The 13513-nt window shown below is 39.7% G+C and overlaps 1 protein-coding gene across 1 annotated transcript in view; it reads left to right on the top strand.

Moving 5' to 3' along the window:
* The window catches only part of zmat4a (zinc finger, matrin-type 4a), a 150933-nt gene that overhangs the window by 45791 nt on the left and 91629 nt on the right, over nucleotides 1-13513 (top strand). The window contains exon 3 of the mRNA XM_086313468.1: nucleotides 8284-8373. Within this exon, the coding sequence (XP_086169594.1) occupies nucleotides 8284-8373 (90 nt within the window). The remainder of the gene's footprint in view (nucleotides 1-8283; nucleotides 8374-13513) is intronic.

Raw genomic sequence — 13513 nt, 5'->3', positions numbered from 1 at the left:
AAGCAGAATTTAAACCTGCTTTTGACTTTTGCCTCTATCCCCTTTCTGGCTGTCATTTTTTCACAACAACATTAACAGCCCAGAGAAAAAAATATGCAGCCATCTGTGGTCCTGAAGCAGAGGGGTAATCGATATTTTCAGACAATTCTCTCCCTTCAACCACACGTTCTTCTGACCAGCGTATTCTCTACAGTTGCTGCAGACAAGTCAATGGCAATTAAGACATCTCTTTCTTTGCTGTTGAAAAATGGCACAGTGAGCAGCCAAAAACCACATTGTACAATTCATTTAAATTCCCTCTCCTTCCTTTCTGCCCTACACATACATATTCAATAAGGTCAATTTCATTTGTAAAAACAAGGCAAATTGCAAATCTTTTGCAAATCTCATAAACCCATATGTTATTCAGAGTAGAACATAGAGAACATATCAGATCCTTACACTGAGACATTTTACATTATAATGATAAAAAGATTTGAATTTGATGACAGTAAGGCATCTCAAAAAAGTTGGGATGGATCAAAATTTGAAAAATGTCCATTTAAACGTGATTTCCATGTTCTGTTGTTAATAAGTTGCATTTATCAGATTAACAAAGCATTTCATTTGACTTGTGTTTACAGTTTAAACAGCACCTCAACTTTTTTGGAATTGGGGTTTAACAAGAGTCTATGCAATCATGTCCGACGCAATTAAGATTTAAACTGTCCTGAATGACAGCCATGGTGTTTCATGACTGTTATTCTTTTTTAAGGAAAGGTCTTTATTTTCATTGCATTACATACTGAGTAATCTATATTTCCACCAATGAGTTGCCCAGTACAGCCACAACCTTCTAAACAGTTAGCAGGGTGCAATATCAGGTTCAGCTGCTAAGCTAGAACACACCCTTGATATAACAGAAGAATGTAGCCACAGTGACCATCACCCATTGATGCCATTTTGAAGCCTTGAGTGGAATTTTTTTGCTGATTGCAAAACTAAGGCAATGAATGGATCTGACCGTGAGTGATGCTGCATGCTCATTGGGTACCAGTGTGTTGGACAAAAGGTTAGATCATGTTGATTAATATCGTGTTGTATCCAATAAGACTTGAAACTAATGACTATTATTAAAAATATAAAGCACGTGTTTACTGAGCTCACAGATCAAGCGAACCAACGGCCATCTTCTCCTAGTCCTTTTTACAGCCAGATTTCTTTGTGCAGCCATGAGAGTCGACTCCTGCTGGTCATTTGAAAGAATGCAAATGGACTCGGTGTAAAAACATCCATTTTCTTCTACATTACGACTTCTCTCACTTAATTTATGGTCCCACAAATGTGTCTCTCTGTGTACATAGTTTTGTTCACATAGTGAGCGGAGAAGGGTCTTCACCTAAAATGTGTTGCCTTGCAGCCTTCTTCTTCAGTCACGTTTCTCACTCACTATGTGTTAATTTACCTCTCTGCACTGAATCATACTTGTTATTAATCTCTGTCTCTCTTCCACAGCATGTGTTTATCCTGTTTCCTTCTCTCTCCCCAACCGGTCACAGCAGATGGCCGCCCCTCCCTGAGCCTGGTTCTGCTGGAGGTTTCTTCCTGTTAAAAGGGAGTTTTTCCTTCCCACTGTCATCAAAGTGCTTGCTCATAGGGCGTCATATGATTGTTGGGGTTTCTCTGAATCTATTATTGTACGATCTACTGAACAATATAAAGCACTTTGAGGTGACTTGTTGTGATTCGGCGCTGTATAAATAAAATTGAATTGAATTGAATTAAAATCCTAAGTGTGCTGATTGGTGGACAAGCAGACTGGAATAGGGAAGGGAGCAACAGCACAGTTCTCTGGGAAAACCACCAAAAAAAATTGAAAGACAAAAAAACAGAGTATGAAACACACAGACAGTGACTGCAGTGGACTCGTCAGTGTTTTTAAGATTTTTTTTCACTTTAGCTCTCTCTCTGTTATAACTTTGCTGTTCTCTGTGGCTGGCTGATAGATTAACAGCAGCACAATCAATCAGTGGCCCGTTTGCACCACATACTTTGTACACTTCCTCAATACTGAAGAAGTTACAAGGATCAGTTTTTACATATTAAAAAAAAACAGGGCGAGAATGTTTGGGATTATCAGTTCTTTTAACTTCACAATGCCCAAAGGACAGGGATGGCTCACTGATCAGCTCACTGATGTGGTGGTAATGCAATATGGATTTTTTTCTCATCCCTGTTTATGTCAGATGTGCACTCAGCCACCCTGTCATAAAAGGATCTCCCACTGAGGTTTAGTTATTTTTATATCCTGTTTGAATCTGTGGAATGGAAGAAAATGTATATATTTTCTACTTAAATTTTCTACTTCAGTCTAGTTTTAAAACTATGCCTAAAAGCAAACAGCAAGTCATTTTTAAATAAATTTCAGAATAAAACAAAATAAATTAACCACAGGCAGCCTTTTGGTGAGCTTTTTTTTTGCTGGTCAACTTGTGACTGACAAGTCATTGGGCAATCAGCATCTCCTGGGCAATTTTTGTTTCCCTTATAATGGCCATAAATTGTAAATTTGGGCTCAGTGTATTATTTGTTATGACCCATAAACTCATAAAGAGTTTTTACTGAGGTCTATAAGAAGAGGAGCCAAGTGCTATTTTCCCATAGACTTTTATGCAATTGGAAATGTTTGTTCAACCACAGCAGTCGCCCTCTGGTGGTCATTAAATATATTGCAATTTAAAGGGCCTTTCAATTTGACTTCACTTTTCAGACCCGGAAGATGTCCACGTAGTTACGGTGTCCATCAGATTTTGGGACACCTCTTTTAAAACCACAAATGTTGTGCTGCAAGAAAAAGTCTCCATCATCAAATTAAAAAAATAATAATTGAGGTGGATCCTCCAGAGATCAGGAATCTCTCTTTAAAATTGATGGCCCTCTATTATGTAAGAGGTAGTGAGATATTTCAGCATGGACTGAAGTGGTGAGCCAGTGAACAGTATCCTCCCTAAAGCTGCACTGCCAGCATAGATAAAACTGCTTCAATGTGGCGTGGTCAAATGCTGATGTCGACCTACAGAGATTCTTTTTTTTTTTCAGTGATATCCATGTTTGCTTTGTGTGTAGGTCCAATTCATCATAACTGACAGGGTCCCAGACTTCCCTACCCTGTACAAAGTTTACAGTCACCTGCAGGTGATAGCACACATTGCTGACAATACACAGAAAACACAGCATTCCCACGGGCACTGTGTCTTAAAGAAGTACTTTTTTTTTTTTCACTGCCTTAGTCAACATTTCCCTGCCTTCCCTTCTGGTAATTTGTTAGGGCTACATAGTGACTTCTTATCTGCAGGCCTCCACATTTTTTTTCTTAATTTTTGAATCAGCTTTTGGCTGCTTCATCACCTAAAGAGATTGCTCTGCACATCAGCAGCCACGTTGATGATGAAAGAACGGGTAGGGTTTGGCCATCTAAGCCAGAAAAAAGTAATTTTGCTTCAACCACAATAGCCAGTGCCATGGCTACCGATATCAAAGGGAATTAGAACACTGTAATGATCATAATCCAGTCACGCAAATTCAACAGCATACATCTTGCACACTCTCATTTAGAGTGTCTCTTCTTAAGACTTTAGCATGTGTGCACTGTGTTCAAATCCCTGCTTATTCTCTACTTGTTCTGCAGTTCTGAAGGATGCATGCAACAGTGCTGTGCAGGTTTAACATTTGGTAAAGTACAGTGGGAGGAGGCTACATGGGTCCTCCTGGCACAAACAAGAGCCAGGATGAAAACTCCCACATAAATGACATCAGCTTTTCAAATATACACTTTAATTAAATTTTCAAGAGAGAGTGGAAAATTGCTCTTAAGATGCTTTCAACAACTTTTTGCCGCAAGCATTAGAAATATTTTTTAAATAACTTAACAGAAAGTACAATAAACAAGTTGTTCATTTGAGTTCTCATATGAAGCACTGGAATGTCTCTTTTGTGGATTCTTGGAACAGCTGTGCTTCCTGATAGTGGATTCTCTGATTGTGGCTATTGGTGCATGACAGTTTTTTGTAATTAACTGATTTTCCTGAGTAAACATGCTGACAATGTGAATGAGAAACAAATACCGCCTTAAAAAAATCTACTTCACTTGCGACAAGAGAAACCGCTTCTGTCCGCCGATCCAGGAACTTGAATTCTTTGCATTTCAGGATACTTTCCTTTAACAAACGGTAAGCATTATACATATTGTCCTTACAGAGGCGGGTTCTCTTCTCGCAAGTGAAATAGATTTTTTGAAGGCGTTTGTTTTTTTTGAGGTCGCGGATGACGTCAGCAGAAGGTGATTGGTCACTTGCAATGTTGAACCTGGAACAACATTATTTATAATGACGAGGGAACAACACAAACACGAGGATATCAGATCGTCCGTTCCGGGCATGTCTCACCGGGGGGAGGCCCTGGGGCAGACCTGGGACATGCTGGAAAGATTGTATCTCTCGACTGGCCTGGGAACACCTCGGTATTCCCCCGGATAAGCTGGAGGACATGGCTGGGGAGAGGGAGGTCTGGGCTTCTCTGCTTAGGCTGCTTCCCCTGCAACCCAGCCCCAGATAAACGGAAAAAGATGGATGAATGGACAATATATATTTAGATTATTCTTTACATGTTTTTTATGAAATAGTGAATGGCCAAATTCATTTTTAGAGATTTTTGTACAACGTGTAACAAGAAAGAAGAAATTCGACACATAAGTCAAAGAACCAAAAGAAGAAAGAAAGAAAAATAATCTTGTCACATTTTAAAGCCTTTATTGTGAAAGCAACACATTTTGTGTGGTGTACCAACTTTTATGCAGTGTCATGTGAGACTCTTTTGGCATACAGATCAAAAATATATCTTCACACATCATCAAACTGCTTGAACAAAACCACACTGCCTGGTTCTGCCAAAGAATAAATCATTTTATTTTAGCCAGTTTATCAGTAAGTTTGGGAAAAAATTTGAATTTCAAATAGTCAAATTTCCGTCCTTCTTTCAGTTTGAAACATTCCCTTGTTGCTCTAAAGAGTAAAACATCATGCACAGATCAAGACCAGAGTTTTATATAACACTAGAATGCTTTGTTTGTATTTATTTGAGCTAAAAGTTGAAAATTCTTTTTTTCATGCAGATATAATATAAAACGTACGTGATCAAACCGGCTCAGATTTTAATGATAAGTGCGGAGTGAATATTCATGAGCCCTTCCTGCTTTTCAAGCTCTGTTTGTTTTCTTTTTAAAGAAGCAGCAGAGCTCATGTTGCTGTGTCTCTGCCAGGAGACCAGACAGGCAAGACAGATATATTCACGCAGGCTTGCTCTCCCCACGCTGCCCAGGCAGGATGAGTTTGCCCTTGTAAAGAAATGCATACACATGGATGTCTCTGATACCCCTGTCCGCTGGAGTAAGGCATCAGGCCCTGTTAACGCTGCTACTATACATGCTTCACTAGACTTATTTTGTAGCTATCACTCCTCTGTGGCATTCTTTAAAAAGAAAAATTGCAGTATCCAAGGATGTTTTCCTTCACCTCCTACTTCCTCCTCCTACCTTGTGTCATTCCCCTTGACTTCTAAAGCATTACATCCTTAAGCAGAGTCATTTTCAGATGAACTAATCTGCCCTCCCAAATCCCGTCTTTCTCCTGTCATGGCTGTGCTATCAGATCCTGGGGGATTGATGGGCTGCCGGTAAGAAGACTCCTGCTTCAACCTCAGTAAACCGAGCACTAGTTATCAATTCAGTCCAGTATCAGGGATCGGAAGAGTGCACCTCATTTGACGGCCTTCACCTATTTTTAATGGGTCCTCTAACCTAAGCCAGTAATTTGAAACAAGAGGGAGAACTAAAGGGTAGAAGAGTTGTTCTGAAAGTTTTTCTTTTTTGTTTGAACAACATCATTTTTTTTTTCAAATAAGCTCCAGCAAATACTGATGTAAAATTTAGTATTTTGGTCTAGACAGCCCTAAAATGTGATGTCCACATATGTGGAGGCCAGGTCCTAGGAGGTTAATGCAATATCTCTCAGGCTTTTCCTGTAAAAGCATATTTTAAAAGCAAACTGCCTTATTAGAAACACAGGAACTTAACAGGGCAGTTTTTCAACATGATATTTATCATCTGTACAAGCACAGGCTTTATAAATGGCAGATCAAAAATATATAAGGAAAGTTTATATTGCAGTTTTAAATAGGTCAGTAGCAGTGGTTCAGGCATGAACAGGGTGTCTCTTAGTACCGTGGCAGAGAAGATATGTTGCAGGGGCATCCGATGTTCCAAATATATCTTCTGTTCCCGACACTCTGTGTCCCAATAGGCCTCACAATAACTTGGGATCTCTGATCACTGATGGAACAACAACATTCTTACCATTCTCAGGTGAAACATAATTTCTCCTGTAACAGAGTTGGATGTCAAAGTTTTGTATATATATAGTATTTGTTGATAAGGGAACAGTCGGTTCTCATAGTCAACTTGTTGGAGACCAGAGCAACTTGGACAAGGTTTTCAGTGATTATTACCAAGTGGTTTGCCTGGATTGGCAAAGCAAGAGTCTCCTTCATCCAGATCAAGAACATTTGGGCATCCAGAAAGATGACCCTGACTACCAAGATCCAACTGTTCAACTCCAAAATGAAGTACTGCTGTACAGGGCTGAAAGCTGGAAGACAAATAAAACCTCAAAATGCAAAATCCAGAAATTCCTCAACAGCTGTCTCAGAACAACACGTTCTCACTCCCAAAGCGTAACATTTTACGCTAGGTGACAAATCGTCAACATATTACGTTTTCGGCTACCCACCACGTTCCTAAATGACGACCTCGGAAAAAAGAGGAAATATGAGAACCGTCTGGACTCCATCTACACATGTTCGCTCTTTTTCTTCAAATCGCTTAGAAACACGCTATTTAACATCATTATAGTCCTGGTTAAGATCAGGAATAAGGTTATGGTCAGGGCTAGGGCTGGAATACAGGGCTGGAACGTCTATTACAGCGGGAACGTCATTGCACTGGATTCCAACCATAACCCGCTGCGTACCATAAGAACGCCGAAGGTCTCCTTTTGCGTTCCTCAGGAACGCCGCGGGATGTGACAAAACGTCGACATGTTACACCTCGGGAGTGAGAACGGGCTGCTCAGAAAGTTTCTTCACATTCGAAGGCCAGATACAATCAGTAACATCAAACTAGGGGAAAGAACCTGTCAACTCCCAGTAGGGGAAGAAATGAGGAAGAGAAGATGGTGCTAGGTAGGGTACACTTTGCGCAAACCGCCAACCAACATCACCAGGCAGGTTCTCAGGTGGAACCCCAAGGCAAAAAAGCAAAAGCGGGGCTACCCAAGAAACACCTGGCGACAAGACTTCGTGGCAAAATCAAAAATGATGGGCTTACACCTGGAACCATCTAGAAAGAATGGCCCAGGACAGAAAACTCTACCTTTGGCGGCCCATACCCTGGGAGGGGTGACAGGCAGTAGTAGTAGTTGCCTGAAGCGGAGAAATCTCTATGGTTTCATCCTTACCCCTTTCGTATTGCCATTTCATTGTGAAAATGTCTTTTTCTTGTTTCTGCAGTGTTATCAACGGTTTGTAGCCTTGAAATATTTGCAATTAATAGGACATTTACTAAGCCTCTGTGTTATTTTGCACTCAAATTACCATCTTGCTGCAACTACTTGAACATTTATGTAGACGTTTCTGAATTTCTGTTTCAAATGTACGAATTTCTGACTGGACTCTGAATATAAGTTGTTAATGTAAATTTCTCTGTAAGCAGACAACTGCAGATTTGTGATTTTCAGGGATTTATCATAGTTAATCGCTGTGCTGTCATAGATTGCATGTAATTGTCAATTTGTTCAATGATAAGCTGATAGCAAGTTGACTCCATTGTATTCTCATTTTATTGCGATCTTGACACACCTATGTATTGAGGCCTGACGACAGCAATTGATTGCAAGTCTTTGTAGACAACAAGATCACAAGTTTGTTGCAAAAGATTGCAATAATTTGTTCGTGTAATGGTCTCCAACCACTGTGTGACTGTCTGGGACAAAGCCTGGGACAATGGGATTTAGCCTTCTTTTTATTCTGATCCACACATTTGGGTGATGTTTTTAAACTCAACCAAATACATGTATTTTGTCTTGTTGTTTACTGTTGAATTTATATGCATGTATTTATTTGACAAGAATATATTTGATGTATATGCCTATTTACATTTTAGATTTGAGTCATTTCCTCTTTTTTCTCTTGCAGAGTCGGAAACATGCCAACAAAGTGCGACTGTATTACATGCTACATCCTGTGGATGGAGGTTGCCCTGCCAAGAAGCTCAGATCAGACAATGTGAGTCCTGTGTGAATTCTCTTCATCCTGCTGTGTGTTTGTCCACAGCCTTGGTAATCACCGAGAAACACACACACACACACCTCAGCCCCAGTCCACCCCTGCTGGTCTCATATGGAAACCTTTAATGGATTTTTCACAACAACAGCCGTGAGACTCGCTGGCCCCTTGTCCTTCAGAATAGGTGACTGATAAACAGCGTTGCCACATTTTTAGACCAATGAACAATGCGATTGTGATGGCACTGCTGGCGATGCCAGAGGACGTCAACCTTGCATCAAACACAAAGGCGCATTGTTTGGTGTCCGGCCCTCACAGCCATTACTGTCATGTAAATTTGAAGCATGCGATGTGTCTGACAGACACAATTATGTGTGACTTTTGTTCCTCTTTTTCTGCACTGAGGAAGGGTGAAAACACGCTTCTAACATCCTCTTTGCAGCTCTGCCAGCACACAGATAAGCATCACAGTGTGGAAATTTCATGGTGGGTGCTGATATTTGATGTAAGCGTCATGGTGAAAGGTGCATTTCCAATCCAAGTCAAGTTTACAGTTGGAGTGTGGTGGTGAAAGACTTGAATGTAGAAGTGGACAGACTTTGATGAAGAGACAGGGAGAGGTCTGTGCTTTGATTACTGAGGGTTTGCCAGCTATCAGTAAAGAAATCTGGGTTTCTGAACCAGATAAGGACATGTCAAGGGATGCTATTGCATTCGCTTGCTGCCTCAGCTTGTCATCTAATCCTGCTGCTCTTGTTCTTTCTCCTCTTGTATCCATCTACACGGGTTGGGAAGATGTCACACGCCTCCATTCTCTGTGTTCTCTAGTTTTGGATAAGTTCCTTTCCTCTACCTTCCAAGCATTCCTTTCCTGTTTCCTTTGTTTTCTCTTATTTTACTTTCCTATGTTTTTTTTTATTCATTCCTCTTCTACTTGAATTTCTTGACCCTATCTCCTTTTTGGTCCTAGTCTATGTTTTTCTACTTTTTTGTTTCTCTTCCACTGATTTCTTTCCTTTGTGTTTCTCACTTACTTATTACTGTTTTTGGTTTTGATGCATTTCTTATTTCATACTCCTTCCTTGCTTCCTTTTTAACCTTCTTTCTTTCCCTTCCTGTGTTGCTATTTTTACATTAGATATTTTCTCTTCTTGCTTTATAAGTTTTTTTCTCCTCTGTTCTTTTCATTCTTTACCCAAAACTTTTATTCCCCTCTTTTTTTGCCTTTACTTTTCCTGTCATCTGTTTTCTTTTATTTAATTCTCAGATCATTTTCTTTCCTCTCTTCATTTCCTCTGCACTCGTTTTGGGCTTCATTTTCTGGTCCACTTTTCATTTTCCCTCTCTCTTTCTCTTTTCTCATTATCTCTGTTTCTTGTTTCTTATTTATCTTTGTTTAATATGTATTTTCCTCTTTGATCTTTTGCTTTATCATTTGTTCCTTCTTTCCCTCCAACAAATGTCACTATATTCAGAGTTTTGTTTATAATAGATTTTCTTCTCTTTCCTGTTTCCTTTCCTTTCCGTACTTGCAGACACCATTACCTCTTATACCTTTAGTGTAGTTTTCTCCCCCCCTCCCTTCCATCACAGTATAACTTTTTATGTGATTTTTATGTGATGATGTGATAAGAACATTGTACACTCTGACAAGCAGAAATGTGTGTTACCCATTAGCATAGTTCAGTCATGACTACTATAGACAAAAGGAAACTCTTACTTTCATATGCGGTATGATTGTTTTAGGTTCTCTTCATTTTTAAATGGACGTATTGAAAACGGTAGATAAAAGCGTCATCAGAACAGAACAGACTACCAATAACAACAGACATGACTCTGCTTAAAGTTATCAACTGAGCCATCAGCTGATATGGGCTGGAAGTCAGACTAATGGGATAATGGGCAACCACGCTAAATATAAAGAGTATGAATCAGGTGGAATCTGATAGTCACCCTGTTTGCTGCCTGAGTCAACTGGCTTCTTGTCCAGTTCCAACTCTGACAGTTTTCTCTTTTCTTGGGAACCTGACTGGCTTTCAAGATGACACCCAACAAGAAAGCAAGGCTTTCCATGTTGTGGAGAAGTATTGTAGTCCAACTTTGACTTTTTTTTTATCCTGCTAGACTTCCTCGTACCATTGTGTTCCTCAGCTGCCTGTGTCATTGTTCTCATCGCTGCCCAGTTCCTCAGCCTCAAAGTGGCCCAGAGTCAGGCAACACCATGCCTAAACTGGAGTCAGCTGATGTCCTCTCTTAGAGCTCAAACCAATATCAGAGTCATTTCTTGAAGTAAACCCCCTGGATCCAGAGAAGCATTTATGGACCTGCAGTCCAAATATCAAAGCTGTTAGAATTTTGTGTGTAGCTGTCAGAGTTTGTGTCTGTATTGCAATGGCTTTGTCACCACCCACAGCCAGAAGATGGCTTCTACATGGACCTTGTTGTATTACTACAACATCCTTCCATTCTGTAGCATTAACATGGAGGGGGAGTTCAAATCAGAGGAGCTTGACAAGTTTTTCTGCTGAGCTGACATTGCAGGCTGCTTCATATGAGGGAAGTTTGTGGTATGTAGTGATGTGTCGGTCGCAAACGAAACAGCTCTTAGAGCCGACTCTTTGAAGTGAACGACGCCAGCCGTGGGTGTTTTTTTTTTTTTCTTTCTCTCAGCTTCTCTCTCGCATTTTTTTCCGCTTCACTCGCACGCGAGCCTTGTGCTTGCTCTGGGAAGAGGGGGGAGGGGCGGTAGTTACACTCGCAGTAGCACAGGAACAGAGCGAGAGGGAAATAGAGAGAAAGAGAGCCAGGAACAACAATGTCACATTAGAAAGGTATAGTAATCATCCACAACTATTTTCAGTTGGGGATGATAAAGGATTCAGAAAGTTAATTCATGCAGGCCCATATGACAGAGAATCTTCCTTTTATTTTCATATTTTAATTTATATTTAATTGTGTTGTGGTTTGCAGTGTTTTGTGTTGTTTCACTTTAAATTTGTTTAAAAGGAAAAAGCTGAAAATTTAAATAGTTAAAAGGTGAAATGTAAACAGGTGTTTTTTTTATTATATGATTTATTTATTACATTTTATGTGGAGTGAATAAATAAAAGTATATTTACGGTGGCCCCTAGAGACAAAGCACATACAAACTCCAAAACACGTACAAAACACAACAGAAGTGCTCCAGGATGCTAGGCGCAGTGTTGAGCTTTTGTTACCTAGTGGCTACATAGGCCAGGAAGTACCAACAACCAGATTTGGTATGTGGTAGTAACAGGTAAATTAACATTTTTTTAAATTATTTGACTATATATGAGTGCTTGTGTATAAATACACAAACAATACACATATGCTTTCAATTGTGTAATTTAAGTGATGTAGGTAGCTCTGTTTTGGAAGTTCAGTTAACGCTAGAAATGTGCTTTGGAGTTTGTACGTGATTTGTCTCTAGGGGCCACCGCATATATTTATATATATAAATAAAACCACATTTTTTTTAAAGTAATTCCTTTTGTGCATAATTTTATATTGTTGTTAATAATAAATTAATTAAAGCAACAAAACAACCTGAAGAGCCGGTTGGGAGCCAAGCCGAAAGAGCCAGTTCTCTAAAAAGAGCCGGAATTCCCATCACTAGTGGTATGTGTGATCACACATGTGATGCAACTTATAGTAGGTGAGGTCTGGTGCTGGTGTGGTATGGAAGAGTAAGAGTCAGGATGAAGACAAGTAAAGGAGAGATGAGGCTTTGTTCAGTCTTCATATACACAGATATGTCCATATATGTAGCTTGCTATCGCCAGTGTGTGAATGGGTGAATGACTGAATGTAGTGTAAAGCGCTTTGGGGTCCTTAAGGACTAGAAAAGCGCTATACAAATGCAGGCAGGCCATATAAAATGAACGATAAGAAAATGAAATATCGCGATAGAATATGGGTAAAATGCGCATGCGCAGTGCCTTTGTTTTCATACGCACATGGCAGAAAAAGCATGGCGGCAATGAGAAGGGCGAAAGCGGATCGTTGAATGAAACGGATGAAAATGCTGCAACTTCAGTGGTGTGGAACTGGTTTAGCTTTCGTCCATCAGATACACAACAAAGCACTGTTTTTGGTAGAGCATGCTAGCGGGCCGTCGTTATTACCGTGTTTTTTGGAAAATACAGCACACTGAATTCTGGTTGTGTTTACTGACTTCGAAACGATTTTATGTCGTACACGGCATTCGAAAATCTGTCAAATATTTTAGTACGACTTTGCTAAGCTACGAAGCTGCACCGCTTGATGGATTGTCGGAGCATTACGGGTATTGTAGGCACGAGTCTTGTGGAGTGATACGTACTGTGCTTCAACATAATATTACCGTATTGCGTGTGTATAACCTCTTTTTAAGTTTTGTGGATATTGTACATGGTTATGCTGAGGATATATTGGCCAATTTCCACTGGAAATGCCTTTTGGTTAAACTGTCAGCAAGGAATTTGCATTTGCACCGTAAAATTTTTATATAACTTTAATGCACATAAAAAAACAGCTGCTTGTTTAAGGGAAAAATACATTGATGGGTTTTTTTTGCACTAATAAAGTTGTAGAGTTGTAAAGTATTTTGTTTAGTGTCAATTATATCATTATATCGTTATCGCAAAATTTCAAATGTATATCGTGATAAGTATTTTTGGTCATATCGCCCTGAAGACATTCTTTTGATTGAGAAGAGAAAAAAAATATTATATATATATATATTTGTAAACTGGGTGAACAGAGTTGAATTTTTAGGGGCTTCATTGATGCCTGCAGAGGAACAGAAAAGTTTCTGCCTACCTTTGATTAAATTCAAAGTTCTGAAGATGCTTCACTGTGCTTGTGTGTGTTGCTCGGTTCCAAATAGAAAAGTAACATTTCACATTTATTTTTTGTTACTACAGTTGTACAGTAAAAACAAAAATGATTAGGCATCAATCAAATTTGAATTCATAGTACAGTAGGTTACATTCCAGGTGGCACCCACTGCTGACAGTGATTTTATTGCTTGTAACGAGATGCCATCCACAGGGAAAGCACCATCAAACCTGTCTATAGAGACAGGCTCCCTCCCCATCGGCATTTTACGGATCAACTAATAGGCACATGGACCTCTGTA

Source organism: Aulonocara sp. 'chitande type north' Nkhata Bay, linkage group LG12 (genome assembly GCF_057382095.1).
Source record: "Aulonocara sp. 'chitande type north' Nkhata Bay isolate Kocher_YH1m ecotype deep benthic linkage group LG12, A_spYH_male_GT1.1, whole genome shotgun sequence".
NCBI classification, from domain to species: Eukaryota; Metazoa; Chordata; class Actinopteri; order Cichliformes; family Cichlidae; genus Aulonocara; species Aulonocara sp. 'chitande type north' Nkhata Bay.
This window is presented reverse-complemented; position numbering and strand designations above follow the sequence as displayed.